The following is an 18,787-nucleotide window of genomic DNA, read 5'->3' as shown; positions in this document are numbered from 1 at the left end:
TTTGAGTATCAGTAATATTTTTGTTACTCTAAAGATGAATTGCTTCATAAGCAGTTTTTGAATTTAAATGAATTTGTATGTAAATAATGTAGTCCTCTGTTTATTACTAAATATACAGATCTAAGAGAGCATAGGAATTTGAAAACAAAACAACCTTTAAAATTATTTTAATTTTTTCTTAAAAACAGGCTGAAACTAAATTTTACAATGGTCTCTTGTTTTATGGAGAAGGAGGTAAGTTTAAAATTCAAAATTGTAATGTGATGCCTTTTTTGATAATGAACAAAAAGTTAACAGACAATTTTAGGACTACTATGATTATATATTAGTGTGAGAAAATAAACATTTGTATTTTTTGTTGGTATGTTTATTTGGTAAACAGGTAAAAAAATCTGATGAAGCAGCAGCAAATTTGTGATACCTTTGTATGTTACAAAGTACCGTAGCTAGATGAGAATTTTCCTTGAATTCATTAAATAGTGAAGCAGATACTTTTAATTATGTGATTAATGATTGCCTCATTTTTCTCTTTGGTGTAAAAATTCTGTTTTCAATGCTATGCGGAGTAAAAGATGTCCCAATGGAAAAAAAAATCACTTTTTTCTCCTTTTTTGCTATTGATTGAATTTAAATTTAAAAAATGAAATACACTTATTCATATTGCCTTTTACAGCTACGGATGCCAGCATGGTGGAAGGTGATTGTCAAATTCAAATGGGGCGATTTATTTCATTCTTACAGGTAACTGATTTTTACTTTCTGCTGAGCTTTTACTTTGAAAAGTTTGAGTAAATTACCCAGCAGGTAAAAAGTTCTGAAACCTTCAAATACTAAAGATGTGTACTTTGAGGATAAGACACTTGATTAGCATTGGATTATAGTTGGGGAGATCACAACTAAAAGATTTCCACGTATATCTAGAGGAAAAAAACTATCAAAATAAGTTTCTTTGTATATTTTCTTTTATGGGCAACTTGTCATCATGCCTTTCAAAATAATTTAAACTTTGTACCCATTGGAAAAGATAAATTATATCAAGAAAACTTGTTAATGGAGAGGATTAAGCTGTTACATGAGCAATGATGAAGTTTTTAAAGTGGTAGCCCTCGATGCTTCTAACAGCTTGTTTCAGTTTAGATAGCTTTTCATCACTGCCAAGTTTTAGTAATTGTAGGTCCTTTGGTTTACTCTTGATCAAATGAATAAAATAGCTTCTATTTCCTCCTCTCTTTATTTTAAAAATAATGCATGTACAATGTGAAAAAAAAAGCAAAAATTGAAGCTAAGGAAAAAATACTCATAGTCCCACCTCCGTTCTGATTGTTTACAAGATTTGATATATTTCATCAAATCAGGCATGTTAACATGTACTGTTCAAATCTTTTATATCTTTACTACTTTTTTTTGGTCTTTTTGATCTAATTGAGGCAATTTTGTTGATATTATGATCTGTGTTATTCAGGGTCCTGTCTAGAAAACTCCATACAAGCTATTTCAAAAGATGTAGCTTGGAGGATACAAAGTAGCAAATATGTAAGATGAATAAGTCTAGAGATCTAATGTACAACATGAGGATTACATATACATATATACTACCATATATGGGATTCATGCTGAGTGAGTAGATTTTAACTGCTTTTGCCACAAAAAAAATGGGTTAACTGTGTGAGATGATGGATTTGTTCATGTGCTTCACTAGTAACCTTTTTATTATCAGTATGTGTCCCATAACATGTTGTATACCTTACATATACACAATAAAATTTATTTAAATAAGAGAGGGGATTCAGTATAGAGAATTGGTTACCCAGGAGTTGGAGGACAAAGAAAATAGTGAGGTAGTCCAAAGGAAACAGAACTAAACATCCAGGGAACTAAAAGGAAAAAGATTGGGATTTCCAGGATCTGGGGGCTTGGAGAAGAAGCCCCATGAAACTGATGCCCATGCCTCTGAGGAGGTGGCACTGCCTGGCTGCTGCTGGCTTCTTTTCCATCAAGGTAGCTAAAATGTAGTTTGTAAGGTCCCAGTAAATATGGAAATTTTGCATTTTTCATTTTTGGGATATTTTATTCAGTGTGTACAAGTTTAGAATTGTTCATCATTCCTGGTAAATTAAATCTTTTATCATCATTTGTGACCTTCCTTAGCTGTGTTCATAATTATGTGTATGTGATTATGTATATATATTTTACATGTATAGCAATTTACTATACTGATGCTAATCAAGTCTGTTTTGTCTGCTAGTATAATAAATGCTGCCCTGGCTCTGTTTTAGTTAACATTTTCTTGATTTATCTTTTTCCATTCTGGCAACCTTTCAGTGTCATGTTTTAGTTGGGTTTATTTAAAACTACATATATCTGCATTTTGCTTTTTTAATGCAGTCTGACAATACCTGTTTTTTAATTGCTTAATTTATTCTATTTCTATGTCTAAAGACATTTTCTGTTGTTAAACTTTTAGAAGTTTGTTAGGACATGTAAAATTAGAACTATTTAAAAATAAAATGCATTATTTATTTTCACTTTTAAAAATGCTTTACATCATTTTTAGATCTCACAGCTGCATAAAAATTCCATTCTTTTTTTTTTTTTTGGAAATAGAGTGTCGCCCTGTTACCCAGGCTGGAGTGCAGTGGCGTGATGTCAGCTCACTGCAACCTCTGCCTCCTGGGTTCAAGCGATTCTCCTGCCTCAGCCTCCTAAGTAGCTGGGATTACAGGCATGTGCCAACACGCCTGGATAATTTTTTGTATTTTTAGAAGAGATGGGGTTTCACTGTGTTGGCTGGTCTGGTCTTGAACTCCTGACCTCATGATCCGCCCACCTCAGCCTCCCAAAGTGCTGGGATTACAGGCTTGAGCCACTATGCCTGGCCTAAAAATTCGATTTTTAAACATTCAACAAATATATTTTGTGAGTCTAGTATATGCTAGAAACTGTTATTGGTTCTGGTGATGTAGCAGTGTACACCTCCAACAGAAATTCCTGTTCTCATAGAAGTTAAAATTTAGATAGGCATAGTTTTAATTAAGTTTTAAATATTTCAGATACACACTGTTTCTATAGGTTTAAAAGTTGAGAGCTTCTGAAAATGGGCTTTCAGAAACTCTAGGATATGTTAGATATGAACTAATTATTATTTAATGACAAACATATCCCTAGGATAAGTGATATGACAATTCACTTGCTGTTTGCCAAGCCTGCTTTCAGATCAGTGTTTGAAGTTATTCTACAGGACTTCTGGAACCCCCTTCTTGCCATCGTTGTATTTTCTATACTGACAGCTTTTGAGCTCCTTTATTCACTCAGATGTTTATTCATGTAGTAGGTTAGAAATTTATTGAGATGCAGTTGAGTGTTAGTCACTATGCTAGGCAGTGGATATTCAAAGAAGGAATGAGACAGCACCTATCATTAGGAGTTACATGAGTAACTGCAACATTAGACTTGAGATAGTGGTATGAATGAAATGCAGTAGGAACAGAGATAGGAACGACTCTGGGATGCAGGAGGTGAGTTAAGTATTGTTTGCTTGAAGGATTCTTGAACTTGTCTGACTTTTGGTTAACTGGAGGCTTTACTGGAAAACTGTTTTGTTTTTGTTAGAGTTGTTACCATAAAATTCAGTAAAAAATGGTAACATTTAAAAAGCAACTTTGTGATATATACCCACCTTGTCATTTCAGGAACTATCTTGTTTTGTTACGAGGTGCTATGAAGTGGTGATGAATGTAGTCCACCAGTTGGCTGCCCTCTATATCAGTAACAAGTAATGGATTTTAGAAATATTTTTGCTTTTATAATAGAGATGCAGAAAATGTTCTTTCTAAAATTAATGACTTGAAATAGTTTTTTGTACATTCATTCAGCATTCTTTGAACACTTAGGACATTTCAAACACTACTTGATGTGTATAATACATAGGTTAATAAGATGCAATTTCTACCATGGTGAATGAACCCATTATCTGTCTGAATGAGAGTGTCTACAAGAAAAATCGTAAAGAAATTTGACCATACAGAAGAAGGCTAATATGGAATTAGTACATGTTCTGTGTTCGCTGTATTCCTTTCCTCTTTACACGAATGGTTGCCTGACTGATTAGAGTCACTTGAGACTTCTTAGATAACAGAATCTTGAGGATGGAGCTAGGGAATCTACATTTGAAGAAATTTTGTGAGTAGTTCTAATGATCTTAAATATATCCAGTAAAATATACCTTAAATATACATAGTAAAATTTATTTAGATTAAGAAAGAGGGGATTTAATGTGGAGAAATGGTTACACCAGAGTTGTAGGGCTGAAAGGAAAAAGAGAACGATGACGTTGTCCAGAGGAAACAGATAGCACCTCCCCATCCAGTGAAGAGACGGGAAAAGATTGAGGTTACCAGAATCTGGGTGCTTGGAGCAGAAGGCTCATGGAATTGGTGCTCATGCCTCTGAGGAGGTGGCACTGCCTGGCTGCTGCTGGACCATTACTCTAAATCAAGAAAAATGATGAGATTTTCATAGAGCCCTTGCTGTTCTTACCACAAAATAATATTTCACATTTGATTAGTTCTTTATACTTCAAAATTTTTTTCCATACTTACTATTTAATACAGTAACTTTGTTTAGCTCTATGTCTAGGGATTATTAATGATGAGAAGAGATAACTGAGGCCTGGAAGAGATAGCAAGAGTCCCTAGCAGTTTTGACACTGTTCTTATGATCAGCAGCACATTCTTTTACTGGAGTGTTAGCTGTTTCTTATTCTTCCATTTTCCCCCTCAGTTAGGTATTTATTTTATGTTCTGTCTTTTCACTGAAGCTCTCATGGCAGGAGAGAATGAGAGTATAGCTCTGCCACCCCCTGTAGTACCTGATGGATAGTTGTAAGAAGATTCCTCCTCATTCTACCCCTGCCCTAGAAGGATAAAATTTATTTGAATTTTGTGTTTAATTTTAAAATATGCATTCTGTCTTGTAGGATATCTATATGTGCTTTATTAGGGATATTATAAGTACTGTTTAAAATTTGTTGAGCAAATTAGGAGATAGAATTGAGTTTTTCTTTGGCTTTTGACTTTGGTATTATAATTCTAGTAGTATGCATTATTTTCCTTTTCTTTTTTCTTTTTTCCTTTGAGACGGAGTTTTGCTCTGTTGCCCAGGCTGGAGTGCAGTGGCGCGATCTCGGCTCACCGCAACCTCTGCCTCCCAGGTTTAAGCGATTCTCCTGCCTCAGCCTCCTGAGCACCTGTGATTATAGGCACGTGGCACCACACCTGGCTAATTTTTGTATTTTTAGTGGAAACAGGGTTTTACCATGTCAGTCAGGCAGGTCTTGAACTCCTGACCTCATGATCCGCCTGCGTTGGCCTCCCAAAGTGCTGGGATTACAGGTCTGAGCCACTGCACCCAGCCTGCATTGTTTTTCAGTAGGGATGAGAATTCAGAAACAAACCCAGCTGAAGAGAGGGCTGGTTCCTAAAGGCCAGTTTGGATAGAATAACAAAGATTCTAGTTGGTAATTGAGAAATTCTAATAGTTTAGAAAGATATGAATACCATTTTTAATATTTCTCTACCTTCATCCCAAGATATACCCTTTGGGTTTAAATGGTTAGGGTTACTCATAGGCCACCTATGGTCATAGCCCTATCCACGAGTGGGATATAGGAAATAATACTATTAGGTTGGTGCAAAAATTAGTCCTGTTTTTATATCACAGTTACTTTTGCACCACCCTAATAGTATGCATAATGTAGTTCTCTTCTTGGAAAAGTGGATATGACGCTCTTAAATTTTAAATGACTAGAGCATTAATAAAGGTAAATATTAACATTCCAAGATCATCTACTCCTGTGTGTATTTGAAATAAGAATAAACTGTGACAAAAAGGAAAGTTGTTTTTTTTTTAACTTGGTTGTTATTTTATTACAGGATTGCACCCAAAATTATAGAGACAACTGGAGTTCATTTTCAGGTAAAAGACATTTAGCTTGACCTGCAAAACTGTAATTTTTTTACTATATATGGTTGGATAGTATGACACTCACAGCAACACTCTTAAAGGTGTGTGTGTGTGTGTGTGTTTGCATTTGTTCTTTTTTATCTGTCAAGTTGAGGCAGCGTTACTGACCATTATCAGTGCAACTTAGTTTTTCTCAGGAATGCCCTAATGCAGATTCTCTAATTGATCTCTTTGGACAGTGAAATAAATCTGCAGTATTGCAATTAAGGATGAAATTTTGTTCATCTTAAAAAGAGAAAAGTTTTCTCTATTTAAGACTAAAAGACTAATAGTCCTTTCTGAGGATCTACCCTGTAGCTTAATAAACTGATTTACCCACTGCTTTTACTAATTCAGTAGTTAACCCAAATAATTTTACTTTAAAAGTCTATGTGAGGCTTAACTTCTAACTAGTGACTAAATGATAATCATTAAAGGTTTTTTGACAGACTATGTATGAGCACTTGGGAGAACTGCTAACAGTTTTGCTCACCCTGGATGAAATTATTGATAATCATATCACACTGAAAGACCACTGGACTATGTACAAAAGGTACACCAATTAAAATATTTTAAAATATTCTCTTACTTTGGTTAATGTATTTGTTAGTGTTATTAAAAAGTAAACAAATATAAATAATACAGATTTTCTAAAAGACCTGGGGATTGATATTTAGAAGGAGCTCATATGAAATGTTTTCATGAATGCAGTAACCGTTCTTTAATTTCACTTGAGTTTGTTTGGGTGAGTATAATACATTTGAATAAAGCATCCTAATTCTTATAGTAGTAGAAAGTTAATTTGCCTAGCTTAGGACTCAGATTTATTTTTTTCCTTGGCTTCTATTCAGGTGACAGTTTTTCCTTCCTGAGCTTGCTTTTATTTTATTATATATACTGATTTTTTTTAAGACCATGGTGGTTTATTTTATTCACTTTATAAATACTTATTAAATATTTGGTATATACAGAGTATGAGGCATTTTGATTTAAGATGATATCAAAAAGCATAAGAAAATCTATTAGGATTGTTCTGTTCAAGTTTTCAAATGTAGAGCCAAACAAGAAATATAAGTAATAAAATTTTTACTTCCAGGAAAATGTTTTTTAATTTAAGAATTTATTAGGTAGATTTAAGATCTTTCTTTTCATTGTCCACAAGGTTACTGAAATCTGTCCATCATAATCCTTCAAAATTTGGAATTCAAGAAGAAAAACTAAAGCCATTTGAAAAGTTCTTGCTGAAGCTAGAAGGGCAGTTACTGGATGGAATGATATTCCAGGTAAGTAGGTCTGTATCAGGCTGTAACAATTGGGCTCGTATTAGATGACACAGCTGAGTGTCATCTCAGTGTCAATAGTAAGACACTGTTGAATATATTTTTCTTTAAACAGTGCTTTGGCTTAAAATTATTGCTAGAATACTAAAATATTTCAGCATCTAGTAGCAAACCAAATTAATAGTGTATTAGTTGTATCTAGAGTAAGAGTTTACAAAAATTATGTAAATGGATAAAAATACTTGAGGATTAACATCTAGTCTGAGTGGTTAGGTACAGGCATATCGTGTTTTATTGCATTTCACTTTATTGCACTTCCCAGGTAATTGCATTTTCTACAAATTAAAGTTTTGTGGCAACCCTGCATCAAGCAAGTCTTTTCGTCATCATTTTTCCAACAGCATGTATTCACTTTGTCTCTGTGTCACATTTTGGTAATTCTTGCAATATTTTAAACTTTATTATTATAGCTGTTATGGTGATCAGTGGTTTCTGACATTACTATTGTAATTGCTGTGTGGTGCTACAAAAATAGTGCCCCATAAGATTATGAATTTAATCGATAAATGTTGTGTTTGTTCTGACTGCTTTATCAACTGGCTGGTGGTTGTCCTGTCTTTCTCTCTCTTCATGCCTTTTTAATCCGTGAGACACAACCATATTGAAATGAGTTCAATTAATAGCCCTACAGTGGCCTCTAAGTGTTCAAATAAAAAGAGGAGTTTCATGTCTCTTAATCAAAAGCTAGACATGATTAAGCTTAGCGAGGAAGTCACATCAAAAGCAGAGATAGGGCTGGGCATGGTGGCTTATGCCCGTAATCCCAGCACTTTGGGAGGCTGAGCGGGCAGATCACCTGAGGTCAAGTGTTTGAGACCAGCCTGGCCAATGTGGTGAAACCCTGTCTCTACTAAAAATACAAAAATTAGCAAGGCTTGGTGGCAGGCGCCTGTAATCCCAGCTACACGGGAATCTGAGACAGGAGAATTGCTTGAACCTGGGAGGTGGAGTTTGCTGTGAGCCGAGATCATGCCACTGCACTCCAGCCTGGGCGACAAGAGCGAGACTGTGTCTTATTGGGGGAAAAAAAGCAGAGATAGGCCAAAAGTTAGGCCTCTTGCTCTTAACAGTTAGCCAATGTGTGAATGCAAAGGAAAAGTTTTGAAGGAAATTAAAAGTGCTGTGAGTTCACACATATGGTAAGAAAGCGAAACAGCATTACTGCTCATATGGAGAAAGTTTTGTTGGATTGAATTGAAAATCAAACCAGCCACAATATTAGTTTAAGCCAAAGCCTAATTCAGAGCAAGGCCCTAACTCTTTTTACTTCTCTGAAGGCTGAGAGAGGTGAGGAAGCTGCAGAAGAAAAATTTGAATCTAGCATAGGTTGGTTCATGAGGTTTAAGGAAAGAAGCCGTCTCCATAACATAAAAGTGCAAAAGCAGCAAGGGCTCATGTAAAAGCCACGGTAAGTTGTCCAGAAGATCTAGCAAAGATCACTGATAGGAGTGGCCACACTAAGCGACAGATTAGTGTGGATGTAACAGCCTTCTGTTGAATATTGTATGCCATCTATAACTTCAGTAGAGGAAAAGCCAGTGCCCATTTGCCATTCTGAAAATCTTAGGGCCCTTAAAGATTATGTTAATCTGCTCTGCCTCTTCTCTATAAATGGAACAGCAAAGCCTGATGACAGCATATCAACATTGAGGCAAGACCCTTGGCCAGCAAAAAGATGATAGCTCACTGAAGGCTCAGTTGTTATTAGCATTTTTAGCAATAAAGTATTTTTAAACTAATGTACCTTTTTTTAGACATAATGCTGTTGCATACTTAAGAGACTATAGTATAATGTAAAGATAACTTTTATATGCACTGGAAAATGAAAAAATTTGTGTCACTCACTTTATTGCACTGATCGGGAACTGAATCTGTGGTTTCTGTGAGGTGCTCTTGTATTGCATTTGCTGTTAACCTCTAGGTTTAGGTTTTTAAGACAACCTTTAACAAGTTTGTTTAATTCTTCCTAGGCTCAGGGAATATAATTTGGGGTTACACAGTCCAGTATGGCAGCTTCTAACTACATGTGGCTATTTAAATGTAAATAAATTAAAATGAAAAGCAAAATTGACTTTCTTAGTCACACTGGCCACATTTCAAGTCCTTAACAGCCACATGTGGTATTGCTAGCCATCATATCAGACAGCACAGATGTAGAATATTTTCATCATCACAGAAAGTTCTGTTGGACAGTACTGCTTTGAGCAGTTTCCACTGGAAATTGCATTATATTCCATTTATAATATACTTCAAGGTTACCTTTAGTTTATATTTTACGTGATCACAGTTTTTAACCGATTGATTCCAACTCTTGTTTACCATTGACCCTTTGAAAAATATGGGTTTGAAGTGTGCACAGGTCTTCTTATACACAGATTGTTTCAATAAATATATTAGAAAATTTTTTGAACGTTAGCAACATTTTGAAAGAAACTTGCAGGCAAACAGCATAGCCTAGAAACATTAAGAAAACTTAAGAAAAAGTTATGTATGTCATGAATGCATAAAATATATGCAGATACTAGTGTATTTGTGTGTTAATTGACCTCATGTTTTATGTTATCCACAAGGCTTTTGGTCAGCAGTATGCTATTACTGGTTAAGTTTTTGGCTAGTCAGAAGTTATATGAAGAGTTTTGACCACATTGGGGTCAGTGCCCCTAACCTTATGTTATTCAAGAGTCAACTGCATATCAATTTAAATATCAGGTCAGTAGGTTAAGAAGATAATTTTTTTGCTATTGATTCTTTTTCCAGGAGACATTTCTATATACTCTATAATAAAGTGCTAGGAAAGTAATTATAAACAGAAAACATAAACTCTTAAAAGTGCAAAGTAAAATAAAAAAATATGCTTTATCTTTTATACATGTCTGAACATCGTGTGTATCTCTTCATACAGGATTATAGATTTGTGTTCAATTTTATTACTTTCACATAACTAGTACTCAAATATATAAATACATACATATTTTTCATTCAAACAGATCTAAATATTAGATTAAGAACCTGAGCTTTAGTTTTAGTAAAATTTAAACGATGAATATAGAAGTTTATCATACACTATATTTAAATATTTAGAAGTTTATTATTGAGAGTCTGAATTTCTCTTTAAATGTTTCCTGTCTAGGCCTGTATAGAACAACAGTTTGATTCTCTCAATGGAGGAGTATCTGTGTCAAAAAATAGCACTTTTGCTGAGGAATTTGCACATAGTATTCGGTCAATTTTTGCAAACATAGAAGCCAAACTTGGTAATGTAAATTGCAATTTTTGGTTTTGGTTTATAAAATTTGTACTTCCTTAAAAGCATAATTGAAGTGTATTCGTTCTACTTTCTCTCTTGTTATTGATTTGTAAGGAGAACCTTCTGAAATTGACCAGAGAGACAAATATGTTGGAATTTGTGGACTCTTTGTATTGCACTTTCAGATTTTTCGAACTATTGATAAAAAGTTTTATAAGTCTTTATTGGATATTTGTAAGAAGGTAAGAACTTAAAACTCATTTTTCAATTTGAGTAGATTGAAAAGATTGCAGAAAAAACTAGATATTTTAAAATGCATTTTATTCTTGTTTACAAAAATAATTTAATATTATTCACTTATAAAATTCAAGTATTCAAGAAATAAGTAACTTAGTGAATGAAAATATACCATATTTCCACATCATATTAATACATATTGGTAGAGGGTGTTCAGATTTTTTTTTTCTGTACGTTAACTTTCTTTTGGTGCTACTAATACTACTTTTTTTTTTTTTTTTACATTTTTTCTTTTCCTATTCTTTGCCACTGATTTTCATTACTGAATAAGAAAAAATTTAAAATACATTTCTTTCTATGTCTTTACTGTTTTCTTTTTCTTTTTTTAAGACGGAGTCTTTCTCTGTCACCCAGGCTGTAGTGCAGTGGCACAATCTCGGCTCATCCTCCGCTGCCCGGGTTCAAGTGATTCCCCTGCCTCAGCCTCCCGAGTAGCTTGGACTACAGGCGTGTGCCATCACGCCTGGCTAATTTTTTTTGTATTTTTTAGTAGAGATGGAGTTTCACCGTGTTGGCTACAATAGTCTCGATATCCTTACCTTGTGATCTGCCTGCCTCGGCCTCCCAGAGTCTGGGATTACAGGCATGAGCCACTGTACCCAGCCGTCTTTGCTATTTTCATGTGGCACCTGATTTCAAAATTGAAAGATTAGTTTGTGTGTAACATCAAGTGATAGTGACTATGAGAACCCAACCAACTTTTTTTAAACTTATGTAGAATGAAACTAAAGGACACAAAGATTCAAGTTTCTATTTACTTGTTGCATTTTTGTTTATCTGAACATCCATGAGAGAGTGTTTTGTGTGTATATTATTTAATATTCCAGCAAATAAAATTGTCATGCTCAACACCAAATGTAGAAATACCTTAACTCTGCCACAGTTAAAGATATTTGTCTCATAATATAATAATAAGTATTTTTGTGGTTATTTTTTTTTAAATGAATTGTCTTCCATGTGTATTATAGAACTTTTAAACAACTTATTGTTTAGCCTGCATTTAATGATTTTTTTCCCCCTTTCCCTTTTCTGTTTCAGGTACCAGCTATCACTCTAACTGCTAATATTATTTGGTTTCCTGATAATTTTCTGATCCAGAAAATACCAGCAGCTGCCAAACTTCTAGACAGAAAAAGTCTTCAAGCCATTAAAATACACAGGGATACTTTTCTACAGCAGAAAGCTCAATCACTTACCAAGTAGGTTTTACAAACAAGTATAATGAAAATACTTATTCTCTGTATTCAAATTTTATACTGGCTCTAAATGTATAGTACCATTTGAATTATGAGATTAAATGTGCTTAATTAAGGGTCAGGCAATCTCTAGGAGATTTGTTTTCTAGAAGTTTTTTGTAAAAAATATTTTATGCTTAAAGTCAATTTAAGATGTAGACAGATTATACTTTATGGATACAAATGTGTACATAGTTTTTATCATCTGTGTTAAATATTTTTTGTTTAAATGAAGTGAAGTCTCTGATTTCATTGCAGTAGATATCATTTGACGACATTAAAAACATTGTGTGTCCATGGTGGTTTTGGAAGGGGTTGACTTTTTCTTGATGTGCTTCCTTTTCCCCCCTTTATTTTTATTTTTATGAAAATAAAATATGCATGTATATAAAACATCAAAAAGTACTGAAGCTTAAAGAGAAAGATAATTGTCCTCTTCCCAATTCCTTCGTGTATTGCTCTCCAAAGGAATATTTTTAACTCTTCGTTTCTTCTGATACTTACATTATTTTTTGTTTATCTCTTATTGTGTGAATTTTCAAACATACAGAAGGGAGACAAAATAGTATCAAGAGCCCCTATGTTCCCATCACCAAGCTTCAACAATTAATTTATTGCACATTCTTTCTTGAGTACACGGCTAAAATCACATGTTAACTTGGATAAAGATTTTGAGTGAAATGATAAAGGATTCTGCCGCTGGCCCCATGCTGGTGGCAGATTTTTGTTTGTGATATGGCTAACGATGTAATGGGGATACTTATCTACTTTCTGTTGATTTTGACTATCATAGGGAAGTTGGGTCACTACTCTACATTGGGGGAAGGAAGAGCATGTCTGGAATATAGGAGAGCCCTCAAAGCATTTTTAGTACTGTCATGTCCTCTGATTAAAATGGAAAACCACAACCAGTTTAGGCAGGTCTATTCATTTCAGAGCTCTATTAGATATCCTAAATCAAGGGTTGAAGAGGAATAAAAACAAATGCTTAGATTTAGATTAAAGAGCTGAATTAAGTAATAGAAGATAGCGAGAGAGAGATCTATTTTTCCATTTTAGTAGCAGTAAGTGGGAAAAATGTGAGTATTTTAGTTCTTAGAATCTTAGTATTTTGTAACAGTGTGATGCAGTTACTCAAAATGCCATACATACTTAGATTACATTAATATCTGTAATACCTAGGTTGTGGAAACTAGTTAATTACAGTACAGGTTGAGTATCCCTAACTGAAATGCCCCAGAATTGGAAACTTTTTGAGTACCATCATAATGCCCAACAGAAACGCTTATTGGAGCATTTTGGATTTCGGATTAAGGACGCTGAATTGGCAAGTATATAATGCAAATATTCCAATATCTGAAATGCTTCTGGTCCTATCCATTTCAGATGAGAGTTATTCATCATGTATCTAGGTCATGGGAATTGGTAGTTCCATTGAATTCTTTTTATTTATATATTTATTTATTTTTGAGACCATATCTTGCTCTGTCTCCCAGGCGGGAGTGCAGTGGTATGATCTTGGCTCACTGTAACCTCTGCCTCCCCTAAGTGATTCTTCTGCCTCAGCCTCCCGAGTAGCTGGGATACAACAGGCGCCTACCACCATGCCTGGCTAATTTTTGTATTTGTAGCAGAGACAGGATTTCACTATGTTGACCAGGCTGGTCTCGAACTCCTGACCTCAGGTGATTTGTCCACCTCGGCCTCCCAAAGTGCTGGGATTACAGGCATGAGCCACCACACCTGGCCTCTTTAAAATTTTATTTTTTATTTTTTATTTTTATACTTTTAAGTTTAGGGTAAAGTGCAGGCTTGTTACATAGGTAAATGTGTGTCATGGGAGTTTGTTGTACAGATTATTTAATAACCCAGGTATATTCCATGGAATTCTTATTGGTCAGATCATAGCTGGTGTTTGGTGGTTGCCATGTTTTGAGAAGGTCATGAACTGCAGCATCCCTAGATGAAGCTGATCAGGATGTCAGAAGGTCTGAGAACCATGCCTTTTTGTTTATCTTCTCTTTGTTAGTGTCTGTAGAGTTTGGCCTTTAAAAGAGAAATCTGTGGAATGATGTAGTGGGTTTCTTTAAATATCTGAGGGGCATTCAGAATAAAAAGGGAACAGATTCGATCTCTGTGGCTCCAGTAGGCTAAACTAAAACCAAAAGATGAAGATGACAGATAGTAATAAAAAATAAGAATATAAAAATAATTGCCAACATTATGAATCTCCTAACTCTGTGGCAGGCATTATGCTAATGGCTTTAAATATATTTTCTTGTGTAAAGCATGTAACAATTTTCTGATCATCTCATTAAAGGAGATGATCAGAAAATTGTATGATGTAGATACTGTTATTATTGCCATTTTATAGATGAGAAAATCCTACAAAGAGATTAAACTTGCCCAAGTTTAAACAACTAGTAGGTAGTAGGTGGCAGATGCAGGCAGTCCAACTCTGCATCCCAGGCTGTTAACTACTACTCTAAACTATTTTTATCCAACTTGTAGATAAAGAAAATGAGGTTTAGAGAAATGAACTTTGCCAGGTCACACAGCTAAGTCCATGTCAGAGAGGGCATTCAAACCGGTGCCAGTCCTGTTGTAGTGCCTCTGCAGCAGGTAGCATTGTGTGGGCTGCTCTGAAGTAATGTAGTCTCCTTCACTAAAGCTGTGTGGGCAGAATATAGATGACTGTCAGTACAAGATCTGTGGGAAGTGAGTCTTATTAGGTGGACAGTTGAATAAATTGACTTTCAAAGACTTCTTGCATGATAAAATTTGGTTTCTAAATTCTTTACTACAGAGCTCCATGGAGCTGAAGAGCACAGTTATCTTTTTCAGTCTCTTTGCAATTATGTCAAAGAAACCTAAAATTCACTCCACTAAAGTGAAACTCAGGAGAGTGATGATGTTGTGATCAGCATGGGCTTTGTTCTGACATTTTAGAGAAGTTGAGGGGGTGCCTAAGAGGTGTCCCAAGATCAGGCTTGAGAGTTTACATGAGTAAAGAGGGAGCAATAGAGAGCAATGAGCAAGAGTTTTCTGCCCCCACACTATACACCAGATCGCAAGTGGCCAGTGTCCTAGCTGCCTCCTTGACTAGAGTCCAAGGTTTGTGGATTGCCGCATTTTGCTTTTGATTCACAACCATTTTAACACTGGAAAATACTGCCTTTGGAGGATAGAGGTCTGAATCTTTGTTTCAGACCCCTATGTTGACGTGCAGGCATTGACACTGTTTAATGCTTTATGTTGGGGCAGGAGATTTGTTTGTTTTGTTTTCTTTTTTTGAGACAGAGTTTCGCTCTTGCTGCCTAGGCTGGAGTGTAATGGCTCCATCTCAGCTCACCGCAACCTCCGCCTCCTGGGTTCAAGCGATTCTCCTGCCTCAGCCTTCTGGGTAGCTTGGATTACAAACATGTGCCACCACACCTGGCTAATTTTGTATTTTTAGTAGAGACCAACATGGAGAAACCAGGCTGGTCTTGAACTCCCGAAGGTGATCCGCCTGCCTCTGTCTCCCAAAGTGCTGGTATTATAGGTGTGAATCACTGTGCCCGGCCTGGAGATTTGGTTTTTTTACCTTGGTGTTTTTCCTGTTTGTACTTTGAAATGAAACTGACAATCCAATAGGACACTTGACCATTTTTGTACTCTTTTGTCAGTTAACTTACTTTTTAAAACTTGAAGCAATTTCATTTTTATATATTTATAAGAGATAAAAATTGTCATCTGGATGTGATCACAGAGTGATGGGCAGAAGTGACATATAAACCTCTGCATTATCCTATAGTCTTATCTAAAGTTGGCTGAATACCATTCACTGTGTATTATTGCCTTCTTCATAGTGTTATTGACGTAGTTGCTTATCAGCAAGAGTTCCATAGTCTAGTCTAGGTCTCTTTCTCTGGTCCTTGCTCATGACTTTTCTGTCCTGTACATGGGATTCCTGCTGAGTCTTAATCATACTGCCTCCTCAAAAGTGGAGGCATTGCTCTAGGACTGTGCTCTCTGTTTTTAAAAAAGGATCAGACTTTAAAAAAAGGAATCATTTGTGAGTCAAACAATATGTTTCAGCACCATTTGAAGCAAAGCCACAAAGTACAACTATTTGTGTTTTTTGTCTAATGGAATTATGGCTTTGTAGAAACCATTTTTCTCAGATTTTGTGCTAGGGTTTCCCCTCCCTAAGTCACATTAATTAGAGATTTTGACAGGATCCCTCATTAGATTGAGTTCTTCAGATTGACAGATTGCCCAGCAATATGGCTAGCCACTGACTTCAGTGTGGAATTCTAAACTTAATTGAGTGTCTTCAGTCCCTTGCCCTGAAGAGCTATCCTCTAGCTGATTCTGACCTGTAAGAATAGGACATTTCTTTATCCTGTATAATTAAAAAAGATTAAAAAAAAAAGAGTTGGTAATGTTGGATTCCATAAAGGAGAATTGTCCATTTTTACATACTAAGTTTTTATTTTATTTTTCTGAGACAGGGTCTCTCTCTGCCACCCAGGCTGGAATGCAGTGGCATGATCTCAGCTCACTGCAACCTCTTCTACCTCCTGGGTTTAAGCAATTCTCCTGCCTCGGCCTCTGGAGTAGCTGGGACTACAGGCGTGCGCCACCATACCGGGCTAATTTTTGAAGTTTCCGCATGTCGGCCAGGCAGGTCACGAACTCCTGACCTCAGGCAGTCTGCCCCACCTGGACCTCTGAAAGTGTTGGGATTATAAGCGTGAGCCACCACGCTTGACCACATACTAAGTTTTTTAAAGAAAAAGTATAAACAGTTTGTGAATGTAAAGAGGTTCCCATCTTGAATGAGCTTGAATTGGGAAACATTGATGGAGTAATTTAGTATTTGTAATCATCCTGAATAGTTGAGCGAATTACATTTTGCATTGCTCTAGTCTTCTGGGATGGGAAAGCTTCTTGGTTGTGAGCTTGAATCTTGTCTGAGCTTATGATCTTGGTGCCTACTTAACTTCTCTGTGTAGCAGTTTCTTCTGTGTGGAGGTTGTAGTACCTACCTCATAAGGTTAATGTGAGGATTGAAAGAGGTGATTTGTGTATGTATGTGTGTGTGTAAAGTGCTTGGAACAGTAGCTGTTGTAAGCATTCAATAATTATTAGCTTTTATATTCAGATTTCTGACCACTTCCACTGTCCTTATTCTGGTTCAAGCTGTCATCTTCCTTCTTCTGCATTATAGTAGCTTTCTAGGTGGTTTTCCTGCTTTTACCATTGCCCCTTCTGTAGTTTATTTTCAACTCATCAGATCCTCTTAAAACCAAAGTTAGATCAGGTTACTTTGCTTAGTCCCTCTAGTGGCTTTCTGTCTTTCTCAGAGTCAAAATCCCTACTCCTTGCAAGGCCTTTCACAAATCCCTTCCCCATCTCCCCACCTTTCTACTCCCCCACCCCCTCCTTCTGTATCTTGCTGATCTAATCCTTCTGCTCACTGTGCTCCAGGTATACTGACTTTTTTGTTGTTACCTGAACAAGCCAGACACATTTCCAAATGTCTTAGGATTTTGCGTTTGTCATTCACTTTTGTACACTTCTCGTGTATTTGCATGAATTACTCGTTCATTTGCTTCAAACTTTGGCTCAAAATCACCTACTCAATGAGCCTACTTTGATCACTCTATGTAAAATTATACCTCCACCCCAGTCCTTATCCTTTTTTCCCTGCTTTTATTTCTCCTGTAGTATGTATCTTTTAATTAATTAAAAAAATTTACTTGCTGATTTCTTTATAATACAACTCTCCTTTCTAGAATGTAAGCATCACGAGGGCAGGGATTTTTATTCATTTTATTTGCTGCTGATTTCACTGTTTTGTTCTCAGAAACAGTGCCTGGCCTATTTGTTGAATGAGTAAATTATATATGTCTATATGATACCTATCTTTTGAAAACCAGAAAGATGAAATGGCTACTGCAGTGAAATAACGTATGCCAATCAATATCAAGAAATGGAAGTAAATTTTCTTTGCTGAGTAATCCCAATCTTTTCCTTTGTTAGAGATGTACAGTCTTATTACGTCTTTGTGAGCTCATGGATGATGAAAATGGAATCTATTTTATCTAAAGAGCAGAGAATGGATAAATTTGCTGAAGATCTCACCAACAGATGTAATGTTTTTATACAGGTAGTTGCATTTTACAATACTTTGGAGAATCTTTGGTTGTTAATCTGACTTACAGAAGTTAAACTTTGAAAAAACTGAAAAAGGATAGAGTATGTTTTTGTTTTTAAAACAAATTGATTTGGTTATGTTGGTATCTGTGTGACTTATTAATTTAAATTTTCTAACAACCCATTTAAAGCTCTACATTCCTTCAAAACGACTATTTAGCTGTATCCTATAAGTTGATATGTTGTATTTTTATTATTTATTTTAAACTATTTTAAAATTTTCATTATAACTTCTTTGTGGGTTTTTTGAAAGATTTCTTAATTTTGAAATATATGAGGATTTTCTAGTTATTTTATTATTGAGTTGTAGCAATAATTAAATAATTTTAGCATTTTGAAATTTGCTTTATGGCCTAGCCTATGGTCAGCTTTGGTAAAATTTCACGTACACTTGAAAAGAATGTATAATTTGTATTTGTCAGTTGTAGCATTTTGTATATGACAAGAAGGTCATATTTATTAAT

General features: G+C 35.3%; 1 protein-coding gene across 3 annotated transcripts in view; it reads left to right on the top strand.

Annotated features, from left to right (window-relative positions):
- WASHC4 (WASH complex subunit 4) overlaps positions 1 to 18,787 on the top strand; it is a 60,857-nt gene that overhangs the window by 7,876 nt on the left and 34,194 nt on the right. The window contains exons 5-14 of one of the 3 annotated variants that reach the window (XM_012469191.2): positions 189 to 234; positions 674 to 741; positions 3,690 to 3,772; positions 5,931 to 5,973; positions 6,450 to 6,553; positions 7,163 to 7,283; positions 10,471 to 10,594; positions 10,702 to 10,829; positions 11,923 to 12,083; positions 18,150 to 18,276. In XM_012469191.2, coding sequence (XP_012324614.1) covers positions 189 to 234; positions 674 to 741; positions 3,690 to 3,772; positions 5,931 to 5,973; positions 6,450 to 6,553; positions 7,163 to 7,283; positions 10,471 to 10,594; positions 10,702 to 10,829; positions 11,923 to 12,083; positions 18,150 to 18,276 — 1,005 coding nt within the window. Of the gene's footprint in view, positions 1 to 188; positions 235 to 673; positions 742 to 3,689; positions 3,773 to 5,930; positions 5,974 to 6,437; positions 6,554 to 7,162; positions 7,284 to 10,470; positions 10,595 to 10,701; positions 10,830 to 11,922; positions 12,084 to 18,149; positions 18,277 to 18,787 lie in introns of those variants that run through there. The other 2 variants (XM_064379901.1, XM_012469193.2) reach the window with 2 other exon arrangements.

The sequence above is a fragment of the Aotus nancymaae genome, unplaced genomic scaffold, assembly GCF_030222135.1.
Source record: "Aotus nancymaae isolate 86718 unplaced genomic scaffold, 86718_ANA_hifiasm-v0.15.2.pri h1tg000021l, whole genome shotgun sequence".
Taxonomy (NCBI): Eukaryota; Metazoa; Chordata; class Mammalia; order Primates; family Aotidae; genus Aotus; species Aotus nancymaae.
This window is presented reverse-complemented; position numbering and strand designations above follow the sequence as displayed.